General features: G+C 34.6%; 1 protein-coding gene across 2 annotated transcripts in view; it reads right to left on the bottom strand.

The window, feature by feature from the left end:
* Positions 1-27,678, bottom strand: part of NBEA (neurobeachin) — a 671,823-nt gene that overhangs the window by 465,140 nt on the left and 179,005 nt on the right. For both annotated transcript variants that reach the window (XM_088842722.1, XM_088842723.1), the window contains exons 18-26: positions 23,945-24,053; positions 22,151-22,232; positions 21,803-21,926; positions 20,760-20,952; positions 17,580-18,596; positions 15,479-15,693; positions 12,997-13,150; positions 6,893-6,901; positions 4,122-4,302 (exon numbers count right to left, since the gene is read on the bottom strand). In XM_088842722.1, the coding sequence (XP_088698848.1) occupies positions 4,122-4,302; positions 6,893-6,901; positions 12,997-13,150; positions 15,479-15,693; positions 17,580-18,596; positions 20,760-20,952; positions 21,803-21,926; positions 22,151-22,232; positions 23,945-24,053 (2,084 nt within the window). The remainder of the gene's footprint in view (positions 1-4,121; positions 4,303-6,892; positions 6,902-12,996; positions 13,151-15,478; positions 15,694-17,579; positions 18,597-20,759; positions 20,953-21,802; positions 21,927-22,150; positions 22,233-23,944; positions 24,054-27,678) is intronic.

Below are 27,678 nucleotides of genomic sequence, written 5' to 3'. Positions count from 1 at the left end.
TAGGATATTTGAGGCTCCCAACATATCCTTCCTTATTCTATCACCGTCCATCTTCAAAATTCTAAAATTTATGAATTAAAATTATTTAAAACCATATTCATATTTGATGATTTTTTAAAATAATAATTCAGTTCAGTCGCTCAGTCATCTCTGACTCCTTGTGACCCCATGAATCGCAGCACGCCAGGCCTCCCAGTCCATCACAACTCCCGGAGTTCACTCAAACTCATGTCCATCAAGTCGGTGATGCCTTCCAGCCATCTCATTCTCTGTCGTCCCCTTCTCCTCCCACCCCCAATCCCTCCCAGCATCAGAATCTTTTCCAGTGAGTCAACTCGTCGCATGAGATGGCCAAAGTATTGGAGTTTCAGCTTCAACATCAGTCCTTCCAATGAACACCCAGGACTGATCCCCTTTAGGACGGACTGGTTGGATCTCCTTGCAGTCCAAGGGACTCTCAAGAGTCTTCGCCAACACCACAGTTCAAAAGCATCAATTCTTCGGCGCTCAGCTTTCTCTATGGTCCAACTCTCATATCCATACATGACCACTGGAAAAACCACAGCCTTGACTAGACGGACCTTTGTTGGCAAAGTAATGTCTCTCTCTGCTTTTAAATATGCTATTTAGGTTGGTCATAAGTTTCCTTCCAAGGAGTAAGCGTCTTTTAATTTCATGGCTACAATGACCATCTGCAGTGATTTTGGAGCCCCCAAAAATAAAGTCTGACACTGTTTCCCTATCTATTTGCCATGAAGTGATGGGACCAGATGCCATGATCTTAGTTTTCTGAATGTTGAGCTTCAAGCCAACTTTTTCACTCTCCTCCTTTATTTTCATCAAGAGGCTTTTTAGTTCCTCTTCACTTTCTGCCATAAGGGTGGTGGTGTCTGCATATCTGAGGTTATTGATATTTCTCCCGGCAATTTTGATTCCAGCTTGTGATTCTTCCAGCCCAGCATTTCTCATGATGTACTCTGCATATAAGTTAAATATGCAGGATGACAGTATACATCACTTCATGGGAATTAGATGGAAAAACAGTGGAAACAGTGTCAGACTTTATTTTTTTGGGCTCCAAAATCACTGCAGATGCTGACTGCAGCCAGGAAATTAAAAGACGCTTGCTCCTTGGAAGGAAAGTTATGACCAACCTTGACAGTATATTGAAAAGCAGAGACATTACTTTGCCAACCAAGGTCCGTCTAGTCAAGGCTATGGTTTTTCCCGTGGTCATGTATGGATGTGAGAGTTGGACTATGAAGAAAGCTGATCGCCGAAGAATCGATGCTTTTGAACGGTGGTGTTGGAGAAGACTCTTGAGAGTCCCTTATACTACAAGGAGATCCAACCAGTCCATTCTAAAGGAGATCAATCCTGGATGTTCTCTGGAGGGACTGATGCTAAAGCTTAAACTGCAATACTTTGGCCACCTCATGCGACGAGTTGACTCACTGGAAAAGACTCTGATGCTGGGCAAGGTTGGGGGCGGGAGGAGAAGGGGACAACGGAGAATGAGATGGCTGGATGGCATCACCGACTCTGTGGACATGAGTTTGAGTGTACTCCGGGAGTTGGTGATGGACAGGGAGGCCTGGCGTGCTGTGATTCATGGGGTCGCGGAGAGACGGACATGACTGAGCGACTGAACTGAACTGACAGTATACAGCCTTGATGTGCTCCTTTTCCTATTTGGAACCAGCCTGTTGTTCCATGTCCAGTTCTAACTGTTGCTTCCTGACCTGCATATAGGTTTCTCAAGAGACAGGTCAGGTGGTCTGGTATTCACATCCTTTTCAGAATTTTCCACAGTTTATTGTGATCCACACAGTCAAAGGCTTTGGCATAGTCAATAAAGCAGAAATAGATGTTTTTCTGGAACTCTCTTGCTTTTTCCATGATCCAGAAGATGTTGGCAATTTGATCTCTGGTTCCTCTGCCTTTTCTAAAACCAGCTTGCCTGTAATTTGACCATCTTAGTGACTATATAGAGCACGGCTCCCCATTTTAGGCAATGATAATGAGGTACATCCGAACAGCCAAGTCTCACAAGTCCCAATATCAACTTGTTTTCATGGTGGCAAAGTCACCTTCATCAACAAGCATTCAATAATTATGTACTCGCTTTCTATTTACTTAATTATTACAAGCAGCAGCAAAGCATAGTAATAAATAGTATAGATTTTGGAATTAGTCCACATAAATTTGAATCTGGCTTTGCCACTTATAAGCTGTGTGATCTTCGGCCAGCTGCTTCAACTACCTGTGCCTCAGTCTCCTCATGTGTAAAATGAGTATAAACACAGTGACTTCCTTAGACAACTACCCTGAGGATTAGCTGGATCGATATATGCAAAGTGCTTAGAAGAGTAAACAATACATATTGATACATAATTGTTTACCTCATTATTACTTATAAAACTTCCCTGTGAATGATAAAAACCAAATCTGCTAAAATTATCATTTTAAAAATGAAGTCAGAAGTAAAACTTAGGAATAATATATTCAGAAATAAAAGTTCTAAATAACCAAATAAATGCTGTTTTTAAGATATTCGGGCATTAAACGATATTTCTCTTTCTCACAAAGCTCAATCTGTCAGCTATTTTTAAATATCAATGGAAATGTCCATATGGCCCACAATAAATAATCCTACACCTCTTGGCTGAAGTTATCCATGTGATCAATCACTCCCTAATAAGATATGAAATGATTCGTCACAGGAAATACAAAATGGCAGTAGAAAGTAGATTTATTCCACCATTCTTAAATCAAGCTCTTATTTCTTTCTTGGATTAGAACCTTGTACCCTGAAACTACACATATGAAGATTTTTACATAACTTTTTAAATAATGGGTGAAAAGAATACATGTCAAGAGCATCCTATCAAATGCCTTACTTTCTCATATCCTCCCTGTTCGCACTCTAAGTATGAAAACAGTAGCCATTTTGTCTGAAAACAGTAGTTGTCTGGTCCCCTGTAAAGACTAAACAGTAAAATTAAATTTTGCCTTTATAAAAGGTAAAAGATGTAAGAATGAATACTTCCCAAGGAATTGGTCGAATTTACTAAGAGTTTTCTGGGCTAAATTTTATTTGTAACACAAGACAGCAACAAAAAATCGTAGCTAAGTAATATCCACAGCTACTGCTACTGCTACTGCTAAGTCACTTCAGTCGTGTCCGACTCTGTGTGACCAAACAGACGGCAGTCCACCAGTCCCCCCCGTCCCTGGGATTCTCCAGGCAAGAACACTGGAGTGGGTTGCCATTTCCTTCTCCAATGTGTGAAAGTGAAAGTGAAGTCGCTCAGTCATGTCTGACTTGTAGCGACTCCATGGACTGCAGCCCATCAGGCTCCTCCGTCCATGGGATTTTCTAGGCAAGAGTACTGGAGTGGCTTGCCATTGCCTTCTCCGAAGTAATATCTACTAGTATTAAATTTTCATTCTGAAAAACAGTGAGACTGGCATAGTCAATTTTATCCTTTAACATTGTTTATAAAACAAAGCTATTGGTTTTCTGACTTATTTGTGGTCCCAGGATAACTGGCCTGTGTATTCATTTACAAAAAAAAAAAGAAAAAGAATTCATAAATGGATTTACATTAAAATCACTTCAATGAAAAATGCTATTGTCCTACTGATTTTGAAAGAGCCCAAAATATATTCGACTTTATTTCAAATTTCGTTGTTGTTCAGTTGCTAAGTTGTGTCCGACTCTGCAACCCCATGGACCGTAGCACACCAGACTTTCCTATCCTTCACTCTCTCCCAGTGTGGTCAAATTCATAGTCCATTAAGTCAGGATACTATCTAACCATCTAATCCTCTGCTGCTCCCTTCTCCTTTTGTCTTCAATCTTTCCCAGCATCGTGGTCTTTTCCAATAAGTCAGCTCGTCGTATCACATGGCCAAAGTGTTGGAACTTCAGCTTCAAAATAGAATCCATTAAAAATTTATTCCATGAAATCCCCAATGTGATGATACTATATTTTTTAATTTAGTAAATCTACATTACATAATCAAACTGTATCCCTGATACTTTATGTATCAGAGAATATCAAAAGATAATCTGTAGGTAATTATTTAACATGCACCATTATTCTTAACAGACTTACCTAGCCTTAGGCACTGTCGCATTAAACCTCCAGAAGACATGTTTTTTTCAGCTTCAATCTCACTAAAATTTAGAGAGCTGGCAAATACAAGTACATCAACCATAGCCATCAAACGGCTGAGGAAAGTTACTGCTGTTTCAGCTGACATGCCTTGTGTCACTTCAATATTTTCCAATTCCGTCTTTAAAAAAGTAGATTTAAATCTTGTTTAAAATTTGGAAATATAATACATGCACACACATACTGCAGCTTAACAATAGTTTAGTATATTTAGCATATTTTGTAAACAAAATAAGCTATAAATCATAAAGTAATTCATGTAGTATAAGTTGATTATCAAACTTATTAGCTTAGCTATGAATTAACTTCAAATAAAGAAAACATTTATTTTTAAAATCAGTGTTTGATTTAAATATCATTACTTGTAAAAACTACATTCCAAACTTAAGATCATTTCATAAAGACACATAGAAATAATCAATGTAAATATTTATACTAGTTTTGTTCTATTTTAAATTTGTTAACAAAGACATGAAACTCATCTTTCCTAAAATTCTCATTCTTATTTGTAAAAATATGCTAATTTTTCTTTCCTATGAACGTATGATAATAGGCTATATGGCACTTTCATTTGATATCAAAGGGAGAAAACTGTCAACTGTCAAATTAGAATATATGACAATTTCTTATCCATTTCATAATAAATGAGTTAGATACCTTGTATGAGTAACAAAAACCTGGGGTAAAAATACTCAAGATCATTAATACCTCCACCACTATTAATCAGTGACACTAGCAATAAGAAGAATCAGCAGCATTTTAGATTGGCAAAGCTGTACTTTCACTAAAATATAGTCTATGCAAAAATATAATTTTCTGCTTTGAAAGGAAATGGTAAAAGGTATTCTGTTTTGTAAGATATATAACTTTGCGTCTTACAATCAATAGCAACATTTCTTCTTTTATTTTTCATTGTATGTTGTGTAAGATTTTAATTATTTTGGTTCATTATGCTGCTGCTGCTGCTGCTAAGTCACTTTAGTAGTGTCCGACTCTGTGCGACCCCAGAGACGGCAGCCCACTAGGCTCTCCCGTCCCTGGGATTCTCCAGGCAAGAACACTGGAGTGGCTTGCCATTTCCTTCTCCAATGCGTGAAAGTGAAGCCGCTCAGTCATGTCCGACTCTTAGTGACCCCATGGACTGCAGCCTACCAGGCTTCTATATCCATGGGATTTTCCAGGCAAGAGTACTGGAGCGGATTGCCACTGTCTTCTCCTGGTTCATTATGACTAGGCCTCATTTTCTCAGTGCCTCAAAAACAGGGAAAAGTAAGTAATACTTTATAAATAAAGAATACTACTGTTTAAATCATCTGAAAATGGGCAAGCTAGCCATACTGATTAACTTTACTTGTTCACGAAATGATAAATTCAACTACAAAGTAAGAATGTATTATAGGTATCTGTTCCTATTTAATGCTCCATTTGACATTATTCACATCCATCATTCCACGCAGACATATATCCATTCATATTAACAGGGAAATGTCAGCAGGAAACACATTAAAAAACAACCTCTTCAACACTTCTTGTTTTAAAACATGGGTAAGAAAAATGATAGCTGACTAGAGCAGGCACTTATATAACTAAACGATTATAAACGGGGTATAAAATGGAACAACCTTTATCCCTTCCATTTAACATCAAAATATTATTAAAACATTCCCTCTAAGAGGAGACTGGGAATAGACAATTTTTTTTTCAACTGTTGATTTATAACATTATGCCAATTTAGCTTCTATTGCCTAAAGAAATGATTAATTTAATTACTAGGATGTTTTTAAAAATAAAGATTATTTGCTAGCACTTCACTGATATACAGCATCATTTCATAGCATGAATTAAAAATCTGTTATCATAATACAATAAAGGCAAAAAATGAAATTTTATATAAAACTTCTTTTTAAAATCTCAGTTATCAACATAAGTGTTTTACAATGGAATGGAAGATCAGGCCATTGCTTAGGCCTATTAAGCATTCTGAAAACTTTCAAAATATTAGAATTTTAGGATATCTATACATGGATTCTCAAAGAAATTCATCATTTTGAATTAGGAAAATTATGGGAAATCTAACTCATTTTATTAACTAATGATTTTATTTTGAAGTCTTTTAGGGTCTATAAAGTGTAAACATCAAAATATTCAATTTTAAATTAATAAACTATATAGAGACATTATAAACAGCGTTATTAATCATCCATGAAATTTGCCAAAATGTTATTTTTGACTAAACAAAATAAAATTTTAAAATAATAAGTATTCTTAACACAACTAATAACCTAAAAGGAAGTTCCCATTAATTCTAATTAAAAGCAATTTATAATATGATGAAATGTTATATAAACATCATAATATAGATCTAAAAATAAAGAACATCCACATATGATTATTATTAAATCTTAATATATATTCTATCCGATTTTCTTTCAGTGGCACCAGTTAAAATCTGATGGTACATATGACTGAAATATTATTGTTTTCATTATATTATGACAGTTTAGTCTAAAGCTTAGTGTGAATAATAAAACAGTAATTCATCAGTGCATTAAGAAAATAACCCTTCAGTGAATCTTTCAAATATACCAAAAATATGCCTAATGTTAAAGATGGTATGGAAACTCAAAATATAACCAAGTCAAAATTTTCATAAATAAGCAAAAATAAAATTTAAAACTGAAAACCTGAAAAATCACTAAAGTAATACTAACCTTAGAACCCTGGACATGCATTAGACAAAACAGACAACAGACCAAAAAAAGTACAAGAAAAGAAAATCATTAAAATTAAATGAAAATACAATGTAAAATTGAAACACAAAATAATATATTAAAAATTATATTTGATTATTTTATTAAAAGTAAAAATACTCAGAAGAGATATTCATTTTATAAATTACATATGATTAAGATTAAATATAAAATAGACTCCTATTTATTTTTTCCATTAGAGTAACTTCCCAAATAATACATACATAAATAAAGTTCATATATTATAAATATGCAAATTCTATTTTACAAAATAAATATCTTTTCCTAAAAAATGACCAAGGAAACATTTCAATAAACAAACTGACATAATGTCTCTGTAAAAGTCCTAATTTACTATCAGTTTAAGCAGAAATGACTTAGAATAATAAACTATACCAACACCTTCTAAAATTTTCATTAAGGAATCATGCTATCTTGTTTCCTAAAATATTTGGAGCCCTTCTTATAGAACAAAATCTCCAGGAATTAGTAAGATAAAATATTTGAGTGATTCTAACTTAAAAATCACTCTCCTTTGCTAGAAAAGAACTTACTGATACACTAAACAAGACTGCATGTGAACTAAGATAATCACAGAGACTTTGCACCAAGTTTCAGAGTATTACTAAGAATTATATTGAGGATATTTTAAAAAATATCTAACTGGATATTAAAATATATAACTGGATAGAATTAAATTTCATGATAAAGTCAACAACTGTTCTTAATCTTTGATTTTTGACATTATATGTAGGCATAAATTTCTAAACACTATTTTCAAAGAGTGGGTGCTGTGCTGTGCTTAGTCATTCGGTTGTGTCCAACTCTTTGTGATCACATGGACTGCAGCCAACCTGGCTACTCTGTCCATGGGATTCTCCAGGCAAGAATACTGGAATGGAAAGCTATTCCTTTCTCCAGGGAATCTTCCTGACTTTGGGATTGACCTGGGTCTCTTGCATAGAAGGTGGATTCTTTGCCGTCTGAGTACAGGAGAATATTTAAAACCATTCTGAGAATACTGAAGTATAGTAAGTGTTATGAGATAAACAAAACAAAAAAATTATTAGTGGTTTTTCCAAATTAGCTACATTTTCTAATAATGGTAAGAAAAGGTAAAACTAAGTCCTTATCTTTATTTTTTGCCAGAAATAATTGCTCTTCATTCTTATGATTATAAAACTATTAGGAAAGGCAGAAATATCAGTCTTTATTATTTTTCTGTAACAGAGAATGAAACTGAATGAAACTCTAAACATTCAGTATTCTGGATGGTTGACCACAACCCCAAAGTGATTATGCAATTTGTAGCTGATTTACACTCTTTGTTTATCTTCATTTTTTTCTCCAATTCATGACCAACTTGGAACAAAGTGTAGAAAATAAGTGTGAGGATTCAACTGACTAGTGATAGAAACCTTAACTTCAAAACCTCAAGAACAGTAACAAAATAATGCACGCAAAGTTGCTTCAGTTGTGTCCAACTCTTTGCAACCCTATAGATTGTAGCCCACCAGGCTCCTCTGTCCTTGGGATGAACTCTACAGGCAAGAATACTGGAGTGGGTTGCAATTTCCTCCTCCAGTGGATCTTCCCAACCCAGGGATTGAACCTGCGTCTCTTATGTCTCCTGCATTGGCTGGCAGGTTCTTTGCCACTAGAGCCAGCTGGGAAGCCCAAACAAAAATAATGCTCCTTCCCAAAACCAGACTAGTCAAGCTACATACTAAGGGTTTTAAATTTTTTTAGCTGACTATTTAAGTTCAACTATTGTTCTAATTTGAAGACTTGCAACTATTTTTGTAATTTATTTTCTATGCTACATAACATTTTACATAATCTAGATAAAACTGAAACTCCAATATTCTTCAAGTTCAAGGTGTCAGCATAACACAAATAATGGATATCTATACATGGGTGTTCACTGGAAGGACTGAAGCTAAAGCTGAAACTGCAATACTTTGGCCACCTCATGCGACAAGTTGACTCACTGGAAAAGACTCTGATGCTGGGAAAGGTTGGGGGCGGGAGGAGAAGGGGACGACAGAGAATGAGATGGCTGGATGGCATCACCAACTCTGTGGACATGAGTTTGAGTGAACTCCAGGAGTTGGTGATAGACAGGGAGGCCTGGCGTGCTGTGATTCATGGGATCACACAGAGTCGGACACGACTGAGCGACTGAACTGAACTGATACTTTTTTTTTCCTCAAAGTCTCCAGTGAAATATTCCTTTAGAAGTAAGATTAAGCAGCTGAAGTTTTCTCACGTGATGACACTACAACAGCAATACACAATGCCATCCTTCGTATAAGTTATGGTATTCATATAAGGTCCCAGGGCAGAATACAGACCACCTCTATACCAACACCATGGAGACAGCAAACAAAAAGACTACACCATTTTACATTCTGCCATCAAAGTGGATCACCCATAATAACCAACATGGCTCCAATATCCTGTTTTAAACTTCAGAATTCTACATTTGACAGGCTTGGTTTGTAAACGGGAAGATCATTCTATCATGATACAATTCTGAATAAAAAACTCCAAAAGGAAGTAAAAGAGGTAAACATTCAGGAAGAGCCTTCACCATGTACTGACATTACCTAACGTAAGTGTCACAAGTTCCTGTGGGGTAAGTAAAATTAGCACTGTTAAAATGTAGAAATTAAGGCTGACATCGTATCTAGTAAGTGGTAGAACCCAGGTTAAAATACAGATTTATCTTATGCGAAAATGCAAATGCCTTCAGTTAAATCCTAACTGGAAAGAAAATTGTGTCTGAATCTCATTGATTATTGGAAAACAAGCTTGTTTTTGATGAAAAGGAGTGAATTATTTGAGATACACACTTATACTGAGAAATAGAAAAGGTATCTTCCTGGGCTGAGCTTTTAATAGCAATTTATGAAGAATACTTAGCATTCTACTTACCCACTCAAAATTGCATACAATTTCAACATAACGTGTCAAATGCTTAAAAAATTTAGTTGGTTGCATGTGAAAAAGTTACATATCTTCTAATAAAACATAATAACCACAATATTCAGTGAATTTGTTGAAATTAACTTTGCTAAATGCTCATTAAGTCAAATGCAAGCTCTTATTTCATAGGAAACCTGGATTTATCTTACACGCCAACTACTAAATTTTTTTTTTTCCAACTACTAAATTTTAGTGAATATTTAATTTAATGTTTTACACTGAAACATTATACTATGGTATTTGTATTTTAGGTCAAAATGGTGCTGTAAGTCAGTGGTCAGCAACCTAGGACCCACAAATCAAATATAAATAAAGTTTGATTGAAATACATTCACATTTACTCCTCTGGGTTATGACATATGTTTGCTTTTGCAAATAACGGCAGATTTAAGTAGTCAGACAGATACTATATAGCCCCCAAAACCAAAAATATTTATTATATGATCATTTATCAACCACTGCATACCAACATTACTCATACTTATTCCTTAGATACATATCTGTATATAATATACGAGTATTTTTTAAAACTCCACAAACCTAAACAATATTACAGATCACTCGAACATTAGTTTCAAATGTTTCTATTTCTCTTCATATATCTAGGATTGAAATTCTAGGGCATTCATGACAACGCTTCCCCCTCTGGTAACCTACATATTGACAATGTTTCCTTTCTGACTTACTCCATTCAGAATTCTCTTTCAGCTTTTTATATTAATATTTTAAATCTAATTTAAAGAGAGTTAACACAACATTGTAAATCAACTACACTTCAATAAAAATTTCTTTAAAAATCTAAGTTAAAAAGCTCCATGTCTTTAGTTTCAATTTCTTCCTTTATTCAACCTCCTCCTTGCTCACTTTTTCCCACTATTACATTAAAATTTTTAGCAAGAGAATTAGGCAATCAAGGAACAGAAAACATCACTCAAAATTGGCACCAACCATGTTTTCTCCCAGAAGGAAGTGGGAGAAAAGGTTCTTGATATTTTTTTAAGGAAGCAATTCATTCAAAGAATATAAAATTAGCTATGTTGTAGAAGCAGACACAGGTGCAATCAGCTAATCAGCCAAAATAGCAGAAATACAGAGACAGAGACAATGAAGATAAGTTTCTACAACTGCATGAATTCCAAAATCTATTGAAAACAGTCTAAAGAAATAAGTACTGTAGTTTCAACTTCTGAACTATGGTAGTTATAACTGCACAGGTAATAATTTTGGAAGCCAAAATATCAGTATCTTTATTATACATTCATTATAAAATAAAAAATGAGCAAATTTGGGTAGTATATTATTTAATTCATAATGTTAACTAACACTTTATTCATTATTTTCTCTATCTGGATAGAAAACTCATAAATATTTCAAATCTATAAAACTTTTCTTATCTACTGCTAATTTTAAATAAGGATCGCTTCTGTTCTACAGAAGATTTTAAAACAATATTCTACTTTAAAGTAAATTTCAATATAACTTTTTAAAATTTCCTGATAACAATGATAATACATAAACATAAAAAAAGTATATGATGGAGAAAAATCCAGGATGAAACATTAAGTCAATCTTCAATGGATAGAAGAGACAAAAACCTATTCCTGTCTCAATATTAGAATGTATTTTTAACATCACATGCAACTCTCAATTTACCAGAATTTGGTATAAGTTACGAGAGGAAATCAGAGATCAAAGAGAAGGGATGGTATGTTACAGGATAGCTGCACCCTTCACACACCATCAGCTATTTTTCTTCCTGATTCTGTTTCCTTGATCAGCTGCTAATTTCATGAAGGCCCTAATTAGGACTCCCTCCTGAACTAGCCTTCTTGCCTTTGGAGAATAAATACATGGATGAAAGAGAAGTACATGTGTGAGGCAGAAGTGTGCTGAGGATGTATACACTCTTTTGCTGCTAATATTTAAGTTTCAGTGCTGCTTCAGGGATGATGACAAAGGGAGAGTGAGAAAAAGAGTCATGTAGAAAAAGCTTGTTAATGATGAAATAAAACCAGAGATCAGTTTGGAAACACTGCCTCAACAAGTAAAAGACATCCTAATAAAATGGCAAGTTTCTCTCTGGAAAAGTGATCTATTTTGGGCTTACGGATGAGTTTCCAATATTATAGCAAGAATACAGTTATTAATATGAGAAGCATATTCTCGCTCATCTGAGCAATTAGCTAAGGAACTTGTTTTTCAAAATATGAATCAGAGATATAATTTAAAATGACAACTAAAACACTTAATTATTTTATTTACTTATTATATGTTAAATGACATATAAATAACATTGAATGTCTTTCAATTTATGTTAATAGATTTTGATGTCTTACAAAGAGAAAGTCTATATTTTTAAAAAATAAATGCTGAACCACAAAATCATGTCAGATAAAAATTCTAAAAGATATCATATGACTAACATAAAGTTATGAGATTTTTAAGAATTACCAAATTTTTCAAGTACAGAAAATGTTATGACATTTATAGTTTTTCTATTTGAGGTACCTAAATTTTAAGTAACAAACACTCTAAGAATTCATCTGATTTTCTTTTTGAAGCAAATTACTGGCTTTAAGATTAAATCGCAGCTATATATAGCTTAAAATAATACTAAGCTTAAAATAACGCTTCAAGCTAATCATATGAGACTGAATATCTAAAGATGACTTTTTCCTAATTTAGATTCATGACTCTGTTATATAATAAATATGTACTTGTATTCCAAACTTCAAGATTTACAGAACAAGAATTTTAACAGTTTATTTTAATGTAGATTTGAAGAGATAAACAATACAGAAAATAAAGTTAAACCATTTATGGCTATAGCTCTTCCTAAGATATATTCATCAACATTATCAAAGAAATAATTTCATAAATACACACAGCTGAAACCCAACACTGACAATTAAAAGAAGTGAGAATATAAACGTATGTAATTTCAAATTTTTTGGTTACAAACTATTCTCAGGTGAACAAGTCTTGTTAAAATCCACGCTTATAGTATAGAATGCCACTGACTTGCTCTGATAATGTAATTATAAAACATAACCACTAGATGGAGTCAAATTACTTACAGTTGGTGATGTAGCAGCAGAGAGCAAAGGTAGAATTCCTCCACAAGCAATGATGATGTTGTCTACCATTTGGGAAATGAGGTGAATTGTGTTATGTACAAAAATAATATTTTCATTGCTATTGACAAAATCCATTACAGACTTTGTGGAATGGCTAAAATAGCAGAAAAACAAAACACAAACGAACATTTATTTGGTTTAAGAATAAAAAGTTTACAACTTATTTTTAATGTCATTTTTAAAGTGAAAAATAAGAGCTAGGCAAATTTACAATGGAGTAATTAGAAAAGAAAATAATTTACAACAATTGAGATGTCATATTACCAAAACCAGCATTCATCTCATCATGGATTTTTTGTGAGTCCAAGCATATTAATTTATTATTTTGTTTCTGCTTAAAACACTACAGTGTTTTAAACTGTAACACTACAGTGTTTTAAACTCGATTCAAAGACACATGACTAGGTCAATAAATTTGGCTAAAACATTTATTTTTGCCAAAAGCTAGTTGTTTGGTATTGAAAAGCAGAGGAAGTGGATAATTAGCTGACAAATTGTTGTATCACCAGACTGCAGCTCCAGCTTTGACCAGACATATTGAAAACATATACTGCTAGTCACAGAAGTTACATGATAGGGTAGCATAAATGAGTCAATAAAAATTCAAGTACTTACTGAATAAAAAATGGAAAAGACCTCAAAAGTCAGCAGTGCAGCTTTGCCATACAAAACATACAATACCGATTCCCAGAAAAATACACGCACTGCTTCAGTTTGATTGTCAGTCAAGAATATGAACTATTCTCTAACAGAAAAAATTTTACACAATGATCAAATTTAAGTCAATGATTCTAACCTTTTCAAAATTGCAAAACATCATCTATTATATCTTAGATTTCAGGATGTTTTCTCATGTCCTAAAAACTAAAGTGCTATCCATCTTTTTTACTTTTTAAAAAATTTGTTAAATTACACAAAATTATGTCTGGGGAATTTTACGAGTCCATGAAATAAAGCACAGAAAGACACACATAGTATGTTAAGAGAAGGAAAGTTGAGTATCACTCACTCAGCGGCTACTAAAATATAACAGGTAGTAAATTATACAATGTTTCTCCTCACGTTGATACTCATGTTAATAGTAATGTATTTCATGGTATTCCAGTCTCCTTATTTAACATCCCCCTAAATAACTTAGCATGTAACATTAGCAACGGAAAGACCATTGTTTCTATCGTGTAAGTAGACTAAGGACAAATTGACCAAATAAAATCAGAACTAAAAACTGTCTACGGCAAACGCTGATTACTTCTGGAAAGTTATTTCTTTTTCCCTACTAATGTGATCTAGATTTTGTTCTATTGCTGAGTTACATCAGGTACAGGAAAGATTGGTTTCACCACAGCTACTGTCAGTATTGCCTTGTGGAAGCCAATCATTATAATCCCATTCCTGTCTGCTGGTAATCGACTTAGAGAAAGCATTTGATCCAGCTGACACATGAGATATCAATAGGGAATTTCATGAGGGGCTTCACTTAGAAAAAGTAGAAGAACAGAATAGGAGGAAGTGGAGGAGAAGAAAAAGGAGAGAGAGGAGGAGGAAAAATGACACAAGGAAGAAGAGAAAGGAAGAATGGGGTGAGAGCAGCAGCAGAAGAGTCCTGCCTTCTAGTTGAGGGAAGTTTCCTAGGTTGAATTGATTCTGGGAGCTAAAGTAACCACCCTGAATCTTAGAAGGATAACCAAGAAAAGCAAAAGAAGTTATTTGCCTGTTGAGAATATTGTGCCACTGAGTTTTTGAATCGCTGATGGCTTATCTGCATGAACATATGACATCTCAAAACTGATTAATTTGTTCCATATTTGTTATTACAAAATAAAATTGGAAGTGAGGCAAGGTAATTTTAACATTCATGTAGGCTTTGTTATCTTTTTTAGAATTCATTCAATTTATTTAAACTGAAAAACATAAAACAATTGAACTGTTTTTTGTGTTGTTTTCTTTAAATGATTATATCTGAAAAGATGTCCACTTACCACTTAAACAGTACAAGCTCTAAAAATGATGTAATAAGTGATTTTAAAATTTTAGCACGTGTTAAATTTTATTACCAAGAATAAATGTAGTATATGATATTAATTTTAACATTAAAAGATAAAAATGTAGAAATTTATCTGAACCAGTATTGAACCTTTTTTTTGTTTTACTCTTTTGTATATAGAATAGGTGATGCCAGATATCAAAGTTTTGCTTTTTAATTAATTTAAGCCTAAATTCTTGATTAGTTTTTAATGTGAACCACCCCAGGTCGTAACTCTTATGAAAATATTTATGTTTCTACAGAAACTTCAATGTTTTTTTTAATACATCTGTGAGATTTTTAATGATATAATTTACTTAATAATCAGGTGCTTCCACTAATCTAGTCATTTTTTTTCCACTGAAAGTAGTCTTATTTATAGAAAAGAAATATTTCTACCTCCTCCAAACATGTACATCTGTTTCTAATGCAAATAGCAAATCGGTGAGAAGTCGCTGGTGCATTGGAGACCATTTAAACTCAGGAATACGAAACATTGTAGTGCGTGGACCTGGGCTGAACTGGCGCCGCTGTTCCTCCGTCATTGGCATTCCTCGAAATCCTAAATCAACTCGGAGATCTCTGTCTTGTGTGATAGACCGACCCTGAACAGCCTAGAGAAAGAAAAGATGGAGTTCTGTATAGTGCAAAAGAAATGTCTGATTTCAAAATGAAAACAGTTAAGTACAGTTAAGTGAGCAAAGCTTTTGCATATGACTTGAATAGGTTAGTATATCTGCTTTTATCATTCACTTGGGGATTGCTCACACAGGAGTTTTTCTGACAAAAGGACACTATTATTATTTTTATTCTGTTTCAGAAACTAGGCAAGGCAATCCAATACTTAAGTTTAATATCAAAGTTCACGCTGAAAACCAGGTCCTCTTTAGCCCTCTTTGAGTCTTTACATTAGACCACATTCCTTCTTTATGAAAGTGAGAAAATATTCAAAGTGAAAAATACTGTATATATGTCATCAACTAATTATAATCAGAAATACAAGATTAAAAGAAATATTACTTGAACAGATTCAAGTTAACTTCGAAGTGTATTTCACTTACAATATTTCAGTTGAGAAAAACAAATGCCTTTTGTAATTTAGAAAACCAGACAAAGGACAGTGAACTCAGAATGAAAACCAGGCAAACCTAGTATTATTAAGTTCAGTAAACAATGTACCATGGTTTCCTTTATTTTAAACTTTGGCTTAATTTAGCATTTTCATCCTTTTGCTAATTATCACGGTAGCACAACTGGCACAAAAATGGAAACTGGTAGTATTTAACAGAAAATAAATAAAACTACATTTTCTGCATACAGAATATATTTTCAAAGATTCTTATTTCAATACAAAGACACTAGTGAGGTACAGTTTACTCTATCATAACGCTAATAGGACATATGCTAAATTATTCTTTGATGATATTAAAAGGTGAATGGAAAACCCAGGCAACAGCAACAAAAACCAAGCCACTAAGGGTAAAAGTTTCTTCAACTCTTAAACATAAGGTATTATTTAGTGGTAAGTATATACTCAAAGCTCAACAATTAAAAACTCATATCAGAAAACATCATCTGTTTCTAGCTTTAGTATGGTGAGGCCCAACTGCAGCACTATTTCCTCACTACCAAGCCTGAGAGTCTTGAATTTTCTCATACAAATCCCCATACATGTGGCTATAAGGAAAATGCTCACTGCTAATAATTGCAAATTTTCTCAGCCATGTTGTACCCCACAAGGCTGCTGTGAGGATTAAATGTGAAAACACATGGCACAGTGCCTGGAACACAGCAGTGAAGTGAAAGTCGCTCAGTCATGTCCGACGGCTCTTTGTGACCCCATGGACTGTAGTCCATGGAATTCTCCAGGCCAGAATACTACAGTGGGTAGCCTTTCCCTTCTCCAGGGGATCTTCCCAACCCAGGATTCAAACCAGGTCTCCTACATTGCAGGCTAATTCTTTACCTGCTGAGCTACAAGGGAAGCCCGGAACACAGTAAGCACTTGATAAATAACAGCTCCCTTTTCCCTTTCCTGTTCATTTCATTAATCAGTTTAATATGGACTCCAAGTCCTCTTCTCTATAATTCACAGAACAGGGTTGGACTTCAAGCTTAAAAGGTTAAAATTAATCAAGTATTCAGAATGAATATCTTGAGTACAAACGTGTAAATGTAGTCACAGAGCCAGAAAATATTCAAACTTGTAGAGACCTTAAAGGTCATGTTTCAATCTGGCACAAGCTCTTGCACTGTATGAGAAAATTCAGGCCCAGAGAGGTTGAGCAAAGTTACAAACACAGAACGTGGTAGAGGTAGATATATGATTCAGATATTTTGAATTTATTTTATATGTAAACCCACACCACTCAATTCCATAAATTATTATTCTACCATAATTAAGTATAAACATAGTGTGACTGCTAAGAAATTACTCTGCTTTGGTGCTAACAACTCCGTATGTCTTCAATGCATTTTGAGCACATGAAGGGTAACTTACTTGTGTCGTGGCAGTGGTCTGGATTTTACGGATTTCCTTTCCTGACTCTTTGCCATCATCAGATCTCTCAGTGTCTGAAATTATACTTCCTGCATCAACATTTGGTACAATTTTGCTACCAGAAGATTCCGTTTCCAGCGTTGTAGCGGTCATTTCAGCATATTCTAACCCTTTAGATGATGATGCTAAGTCTCTGTCAGAAATACTGCTCATTCCATCTGAAGTTGTATGGATTTTGAACTCTTTTTCTTCTATTATACTTGATGCACAAGTCAAGTCAACACTCCCAGTCATGTGAGCAAGCAATCCAAGATCATCACCGACACCAAGATGTACTTGAGTGTCCTGAATATTTGGAATAATGTGATTGCTAGAAAGTTCAGGAAGGAGTTTCTCCTCCTGCTTGGGTATTTTATCAAAGAGAAATGACGTGCTACTGTTGGGAAGTTCATCCTTCTCATCCGCTAATGTTATCAATGGACCGTTATCCTTTTCTTCACTTTTTTTAATAATACCAACACTTCCATGTACATTGTTCTGGAGTTTCTCAACAGCAGCACTATACACATTATCCAACAAAGACTCAACCTCCACAAGAGCACCATTCTCTCCACCTACTAAAGTCTCTGGTGATAAATCCATATCATCAAGCTTCACTTCTGTTGCTTCCACTTTCTCTGCTTTTATGTCAACTAAAAGATCATGTACTTCCACATGCACACCACTTCCTGGTCTATCTGAATTTCCAAGAATATCATCGGGCACTTTTGTTGATATGAGCAAGTCTCTACTGTCTGTGCTGACAGGGTAATCTGTCTCACTTTCTGGGCTCTGGCTTTGTGAGAGGTCCTCTATCTCTCGAATTTCCATTCCACCTTTTGCTCCTGTTGTCTGTGATGAGAGACCAGAGATGGTGCTCACATTTCCCTTCTTTCCCTTTTTAATGTTTTCCTCTTCTTGTCTCTGATATTCTTCATACATTTTGGCTAGGTATTCCTTATGTGCTTCATAAGTGACCTTAGAAATGGATAAAGAAAATATTTAAAGGCATTTTTGTACATGTTAAAAGAAAAAAAAATGATATAAACATGATAATAGCAAAAATGGTATCAGTAATTTTAAGGTATCAAATATATATTAATAACCCTAAGACAAATGCTTAACTTCATCAAGTAATTAGACTATCATCAAAAAAGTCATATATGATTTATTACATGATTTGTCAACACACAGGTAAACTAGCACTAAAGATTTAAATAAAATGATATCTTTAAGTGAAGTATTTCAATGTTACCCCAGTTAATATGCCAGCTGAACTCCTATATATTTCATTTATTTGAGCTAAAACAGAATTGGCTAATAATACACAATATACAAAGTACCATGGTGTGTGTGTATGTGTGTGTGTGTTTTAGTCATTTAGTCATGTCCAACTCCGGAGAAGGCAATGGCACCCCACTCCAGCACTCTTGCCTGGAAAATCCCATGGATGGAGGAGCCTGGTAGGCTACAGTCCATGAGGTTGCCAAGAATCGCACACGACTAGGTGACTTTACTTTCACTTTTCACTTTCATGCATTAGAGAAGGAAATGGCAACCAACTCCAGTGTTCTTGCCTGGAGAATCCCAGGGATGGGGGAGCCTGGTGGGCTGCCGTCTATGGGGTTGCACAGAGTCGGACATGACTGAAGTGACTTAGAGCAGCAGCAGCATGCCCAACTCCTTGCAGCCCTACGGACTGTGGCTCTAGCTCGCCAGGATCCTCTGTCCATGGGATTCCCCAGGCAAGAACAATGCAGTGGGTTGCCATTTCCTTCTCCAGGAGCTCTTTCCCACCCAGGGATCAAACCCAGGTCTCCTTCACTGCAGGTAGATTCTTTACTGTCTGAGCCATCAGGGAAGCCCCAAAGTACTATTACTACATCAGTATTCACTGTATATTTAAAAAATAAAAATTGTGTGTCTATTGCAACAAGTGAGGTCAAAAAATAACACATATTTATAAATAGTTATAAAATCTTGAAACTTTGCATCTTTACATAGGCTACTTTGCTTTGTTATTTTATATAGTCTTGTTTAGGAATAATTAGTACACAGTGTAGCTAGAAATAATATATATTTCTCACACAAAGACTTGAAATGAGTTTCCCCATAAAATACTATTATCAAACTTACTAATGCAATGATGAAAATGAGGTGCTGATATATTATATAATATAAATTTATAACATAAAGCTTTTTAAAATTTTATGATGTTAATTTATATTTGAAATAACAGTATAATAGAATTTAAGGTTGAGATCTTGCTTTGAGGATTACCTTAATATAAAACCCCTTTATTTTACAGAAAAACAATCAAGTCCCCAAAGCAGGGCTTAGTAAACTATGACCCATGGATCAAATCTGCTTATTTCCTGTTTAGAATACAGCCATGTTCAAACTTTACATATTGTCTATGGTTATTTTCACAACGCATGACAGAGTTGAGTTGCTGCATCAGAGGATGCACAGCCAACAAAGCCTAATAACCACTGTGCAAAGGGATTAAATGAGTTTCCTAATGCCACAAAATTGAACTGTGGCAGAGATTGGATCAAAAGCCAACTTCTGACACCTATGCTTTTCCTATGACACCACCACATGATGAGAAATCTTAACTGAACTTCTGTACTCTAATATGTACATATTTTAAATTTTAATTCACTATTTCCTTTTCCCCCAAATCAGACAATATTTAAAATACAAACATTGATTCTTAGGATTAAAAATAAAGATAATGCAATTAAGAACAACACTAAACTTGAGTACTTTAAATGTATTTATTATTCACTTAGACATAAAAACAATTTCCAATTTAGAAAGGATTAAAAAGTATATATCAGACTCTATTTCATGAAACATTCTTGTAAGACCCAGTACAGATGTTTGAGTTAAAAGACTCAGACATAAGTTCCCAGATATCCTATAAAACATATGTGGGGGGTCACACCTACAGTGTAAAATTTAATTATAACAGGACCCCTAAATACAGAGAAAAACAGAAACAAAACAGAAAGAAAATTGTGATAAAGGAATTGGCCATAATGCAAGATGTCCACCAGATGGTGCCAAAAGAATGTTTACAGACATTTAATACACAGCTGAAACCCTGGTGATGTAAAATGTTAAATCCCTTGTTACCTTGGAATGGGCTATTGAGAGTGTATCCACCCACACTCTCCAGCCTCCCCATTCATATTTTATGGCATGATACAAAAGAATCCGGAAGATATTGTAGACCATCTCTGTGATCTTCTGTTCCTCAGAATTTTTAGGATTGATATAGCCAAGAGAAAACATCCAATCTTGCCACACTGAACACTGTAATAAGCATCTTGTCGGGGGTGGGGGGGTTTGGGGGGGAGAAACTCATTAAAAATTCTTAGATTATATTAGAATTTACTATTTGAGATAAATAGCAAAAATATGATCTGACTTAGGTAAATCAAAGTATACAGTTATTCTGCACATTTAATATTCTAACCTGGAATGTCTTTCTCTATTTTTCTACCTAGATAAATCCATATTATAATTTAAAATTGCTTTACCAACTCTTCCAGTTAGATTAGTTATTGTTTCCCTACTCCCTCATCACATGTAGTATTCATAATGCACTTAACACATTATAAATTAATCATCATTTCACTGTTATCATTCCCACTAAACTGTACCAAATAAGATATACACCAAGACAACCTGTGCAGCACAGTGCTTTATATATGGCAGACATTCAATCAACATTTGTTAAATTTAAGACTCATGCAGGAACCGTGGTTCCAAACTGTACCCCATGTCCTAGCCAATTTAAAAATACATGACAATAATCAGTTATCAGATCACCTTAAGAAGAGCATAGATGATCTGAGCAAATCCAACATAATTTCATTTAAAGTACTGTTGGTGTTAGACAATGACCAGGAAAAGGAATTGTACATTTTAAATAAGGGGTTTGGTATGTATATTCATATATACAATTAAAATATATTACCCATAAAGTTAAATAAAATTATATAAAAATAAATAAAAGTATGCAAACTATATCAAAGAGACATAAATGCCTTTTCTAATGATTAAAAGCATTAGCAATATATGTAAATTTTTTCTTTGCAAGAGACTGAAAATAATGGAGAGAAAATAAGATTAGTTATGGAATAAAGTTTTGTTATAGTATTCAAACTACTCACCTTCTATTTTCTCGGCTATTACTGAAAAGTTTTATCATATCAGATAAAAATAAACGACGAACTTCCATGAGTTCTGCACTTGGTGTAGAGTTTTTCAACAAAGTTGCCACCACTTTAAGAATCACTGAAAACAAATACAAGTTATAGTAAAGATTTATAACTACATCATATTTTCTGATCAAATAGTATTTACTGACTTTCAACTAAATGCTTAGCATGATGGCAGGCGAGTTGTAAATGTAAGTTAAACTATAAATGCCATACCGATTCAGGTGGTTAGGAAAAGTTTTGATTTAGTTTCACATGTTACCATGTTACTACTGCATTAAAGAATTGCTCTTTGCTCACTTGGATTCTGAATTTTCACTGTAGAATCTGGCTCTGGATGTGGTTTATGTACAACTTGAGTACATACTTGCTCTGTCAAAATCTGAAAGACAGAATTTGAATTTCATTTAGAAAATAAATTCATAATTGCAAATTATAGATATACAAAGAATCTGCAAAAAATGTCTATTTGTTCAAATCAAAAGAAATATATCTTTTAAAGGGTTTTCCAGTAAATTCCATATACTTCTAAACTCTTTTAACTCTACAGTCTTCAAATTTTGTTACAGATACAGACAAAACTAAAGCCAGTATCTACAGAAGGAAAGATTCATTAGGAATTCCAAGAACGAATTCTGTTTGAAATCACTTTTCAGTTAACATCTTTAAAACATTTAAATTGGGGATTGTAAACATTTGACTGTTGTCATTAAAAAAAAAAAAACTTGGAAAATCAGTAAATAAGAAAATAATGTCTGAGCCTGGATCCCAACTTCAAATGAATGACAAAGAAAAAATCTTTTAATTTATCTTTGCTCTGGGTGTTTGATGCTGCACGTGGGCTTTCTCTAGTTGCGGTAAGCAAGGCTACTCTTCACTGGTGCATAGGCCTCTCATTCTGGTGCTTCTTTTGTTACAGAGCATGGGCTCTAGGTGCTCAGACTTCAGGAGTTGCAGCCCATGGGCCCTAGAGTGTAGGCTCAGTAGCTGTGGCGGATGGGATTAGTTACTCCAAGGCGTGTGGGATCTTCTAGGACCAGGGATTGAACCCATGTCCCTGGCACTGTAAGGCAATTCTTAACCACTGGATCACCAGGGAAGTCCCCCAATGAGTTTTTTTGTTAAACTTCTTTTAAGTAACTAGAAATTACCAAAGTTGACCATATAAAGGAAAGACAGAATTCTAAAACATTTACTGACTTTTCTACTAGCACCCAAGCTCTATGAATGCAGGATTCCTATATACCCTTTTCACTGCTACATTCCTAGCAATTAGCAGAGTGCCTAACACACTGCCCATAGTCAATAAACATTTGTCACAGTAAAGAATGAATAATCATATATAAATTATAGATATACAATTTTTCACTATATTTTAGGCTATACCCTGTGTTTACCTCTTTTCTTGCATATATTAAAAAACCCAATGAAATTATATTTAATAATGGTATCACTTTGACAACTTAATTTCATGACTTACGTTAACACACTGAGTTTTGAATGAAATTTTTTAAATAGTTCAACCTAAAGTAATATAGAAAATTTTGAGGAAACTATACAAAGTTACTTGAGAGCTTAGTTATACATAGCTACTTATAAAAGTTGGGGATGGAGAGTAAAATAATCAAGAGACAGGGATGGCCCTTTCAGATCAGAAAAAGATCATGACACGCAGCAGTGGCATTTTTCTTACATTTCCGCTCAGACTTAAAAAAAACAAAAAATAAGATAGGACATTTACTTAAGTGTACTATAAATGTGTATCAAAAAGGTATTGACTGAAATTAAAAATAACCTACTATTATTAAAATAATAAATACAGGGCACAAGCATCCCTCTCTTCACTCCCATACTTTTACTGAAACAAACACTTTGTTGTTTAAATACTCAAAGAAAAGGCCTAGGCGCAACATAGGAAGACTGGAAAATAATTGTACATGGATAAGTTTTAAAACAAAGTTTTAAAAATGTAACTGTTCATTATTTTTTAAGAATTACTACCTCTTTAGATTAAATGACCAACTAGTATTTCAATCACATAGAGTTTCCACTGCATACGTTTAAAATTCTCATCACACATTTAAAAAATTTTACCTCATAAAGTGTGTTGTATGTGGTCACAGTCACAGTGTTTGTATGCAACATCAGCCTTTCTCCAAGAAGAGTGAAAAGGCTGTGGGTATGCATGATTTCAACTTTTCTTCTGAAGAAAAAGGGGGAAAAACATAATACTATTAAACACACTGGATTTTCTAACCATAGGACTTTAGGATAAGTAGTAAAATCTATAAGCAGATACAGAATTACAGAAGTAGTTATATTTACTAACTTTCATCTTCTAAAATAAATGACAGTTTATAGCATAGCTGCCTTCTAAATTACCAAGACTACTACTTAAACACTTCTCAAAACATCTGTACAAACTGAAATGTCAGGTATACAAATTACAAGCCAGAAAGAAAAACACCAATACAGTACACTAACGCATATATATGGAATTTAGAAAGATGCAAATGATAACCCTGTATACAAGACAGCAAAAGAGACACAGATGTATAGAACAGTCTTTGGGACTCTGTGGGAGAAGGTGAGGGTGGGATGATTTGGGAGAAGGGCATTGAAACACGTATGTTGTCATATGTGAAACGAATCACTAGTTCAGGATTGATGCATGTTATAGGATGCTCGGGGCTGGCGTGTGGGGATGACCCAGAGGGAGGATAAAGGGAGGAGGGAGGTGGGAGGGGGGTTCAGGAGGGGGAACTTATGTAAACCCGGGGCGAATTCATGTCAATGTATGGCAAAACCAACCAATATAATATTGTAAAATAATTTGCCTCCAATAAAAAATAAATTAATTACTTTAAAAAAATATTATATAAATGTTGACAGCTGTAATTTTCAAATTTCTAGTAACTATTTAGGAGTTATTTTATTATGCTAAATTATTGGTTTCCCTTAACACACAGAACACAAATTTTTCAAAACCTTTCTGTCCAAATTCTATGAAATAATCTATGTAAAACTTTAATAACAAAAATTTTAAATTATGGTTAAAAATGAATACAAAGCAATTTGGCAGAAGTAAAGGAAACTTATTACTGCTTATATTTGTGGCTCATTTAACTGTTGGCTCATTTAACTGCTCCCCCGACAAATCGATACCTAGAATTTTTGTTGCTCAGTTGCTAAGTCGTGTCTAACTCTTCCCAACCCCATGGACTGCAGCACAGCTCTATTAGAGACCTCCTGGAACACTTAGCTTGAGCCAGGGAATTACTACTCACCTCTCATTCACATCACTTTGTTACAGGTCTGGATCTGGATCTTCTTGGCTCTCAACCCTCAGTATCTCATTTCTTACACTGATTTTCCTTGTTGTTTGGATTTGGCAACTATGACATAAACTGACTAGATAATCACCAAACTTTTGTTCTTTGTTTCCTGAGCCCATAGCTATACTGTAATTCTAGTCTCTATCGCAGCTAGGTGTGGCCACTAAACTGAGTTCTAGTCAATGGAATTTGAGCAGAAAGTTTGTGGGTCAATTTTAGGTCAAGCCCACAGAAAAACTCTTCCCCACAGAAGCAACACAGAAGCTTTACGATAAGGACGAAGAGGTACCAGATGAAAGGAGCATCGCTTGAAGAAATCATCTACTGAGGATACCCACTGGCTCTTAAGTGAATAAGAAACTACTAGTGTGGTAAGTTACTAAAACTTCACTGTCTGTAACAGGAGCTTTCGCCGTCTTAATTAATATAGAAATCAAATAATGAACCATTTATATGGCCACCACTCACCTGGAAATCCTCTCTTCCATTAGCCTTCTAACTCCACAGTATACAACACTAAAGAGGCAGCACAGCTGTTCCCCTCACCCAATCCTCCTCAGCCCAGAAGGGGAAACAGCAGAATTACCTAAACCCAAGAGGCAGCTAGGACAAGTGTCTAACGGCTATGTTTGCAAAACAAATAAGACTGGGAAGTCAAATGGTTTTATATATGTCATGACAGATGGATATTACAGGATTACCAAGCGGGAGACTTTCGTCTCTTCCAACTCAAGCTACACTTAAGGAAAGGAAGTCAGGCACTTTCATTTGTTCCCAGTCAGGAAAACACAAATGCCAATATATATCCCGTGATATATCTTTCTGATACACAGAATTGGTTAAATTAGGCTATCTGAAATTTAGGGCCATCTCTTAACTGTGACACTGTAATTTCAACTACTAAAGAAATGCATGCTCTCTTGCTTATCTCCAACAGTGTAAATGCTTATACAGGAGCTTAATTCCAGCTCTTGGGGGGACTTGAAGAATACTGTGTTTACACCAGGGAAGAGATGAGGCAGCTTCCTCTTGCAGTTTCCTTTAAAACAATGCTCACCAATAAATGCTGTTGCACAGAAATCAAGATAAAGCCAAAAATGGCATTCATCATTTCAGGCATTAAAGCAGGTACACTGGCCCTATAAATCACATGATTTTGTTTCCCATAGGACATCTAATGAAAGACCCAACACTATGCATTCAGTTCAGAAAGGCTTCACTAGGGTATATATTCGGGGAACTAACATCTTGAACCTGCTTAACTTGAAGACGGAAATAGACTTCAGGTTGTATGACATATGCTACATTTTTTAAGACATTAGAAACCCCTCTTGGAATGTGACTGGAGAACTTTACATTCCCATCAGCAATGCATGAGGATTGCATTGTGGTTCTGCTTTTATTCAAACCAAATTATCTTCTATTTTTCATTGTGATTTCTTTTTAAACCCAGGGTTTATTTACAAGTGTGCTATTTACTTCATCTAGCAATTTCACAAACCTTGTGATGAAAGCATTTTCTTGTGGTGAAATCTATTCTCTTAGAAACTTTCAAATATACAATACAGTACTGTTAACTATAGTGACCATACTGTACACTTCATCCCCAGATCTCCTTTATCTTACAACTGGAAGCTTGTACCTTTTGACCTCATCCACTCATTTCTAATAGTCTCTACCCTGCAGGCTGTGGGAAATACCCAATCTATTCTCTATTCTATTTCATATACGAGTGAGATGACAGAGTATTTGTCTTTCTCTGTCTGACTTATTTCACTTAGATTAGAGCCCTCAAAATCCATCTAAGTTGTGCCATATGACAGGATAGCCTTACTTTTATGCCTGGGTAATATTCCACTTTATAAATAAAAAAAACAGGGAAATCTACAACCTAACTGTCCACATTTTCTTTATCTATTCATCCACAGATGAACATCTAGGTTGTTTCCATGTCCTGGCTATTTGCAAATAATGCTGTAATGAACATGAGGGTACAGAAATCTGAGATTCTCATTTTAATTCCTTTGGATGTAGATTCCCAGAAATGACATCGTTGGACCACATGGTTCAGTTCAGTTCAGTTCAGTCGCTCAGTCGTGTCCGACTCTTTGAGACCCCATACTTTTAATTTTTTGAAGAATATCCAAAATGTTTTCCATAATGGATGCGCCGATTTATATTCATACCAACAGTGGACATGGATTATTTTCTTTGTATCTCTTACCTTTTTGATAACAGTCATTCTAACAGGTATGGCTTAGATTTGCATTAGGGATACTGAGCACATTTTCATGTACCTGTTGCATGTCTTCCTTGGAAAAATGTCTATTCACATCTTCTATTTCTAAATTGGGTTGTTTGCTCCTAAGTTTATGAAGTCATTATACATTTTATATATTAATAACTTATCAGTGATAAGATATGCAAATATTTCTATCATTCAGTAGGTTTCTTTTTCATATTGTTGATTTTCCTTTGCTGGACAGAAATTTT

The sequence above is a fragment of the Moschus berezovskii genome, chromosome 13 (genome assembly GCF_049115385.1).
Source record: "Moschus berezovskii isolate FMDL1 chromosome 13, NW_MosBer_1.0, whole genome shotgun sequence".
In the NCBI taxonomy this organism is placed as follows: Eukaryota; Metazoa; Chordata; class Mammalia; order Artiodactyla; family Moschidae; genus Moschus; species Moschus berezovskii.
Note: the sequence above shows the minus strand (reverse complement) of the source record. Positions and strands in the feature narration are given on the sequence as shown.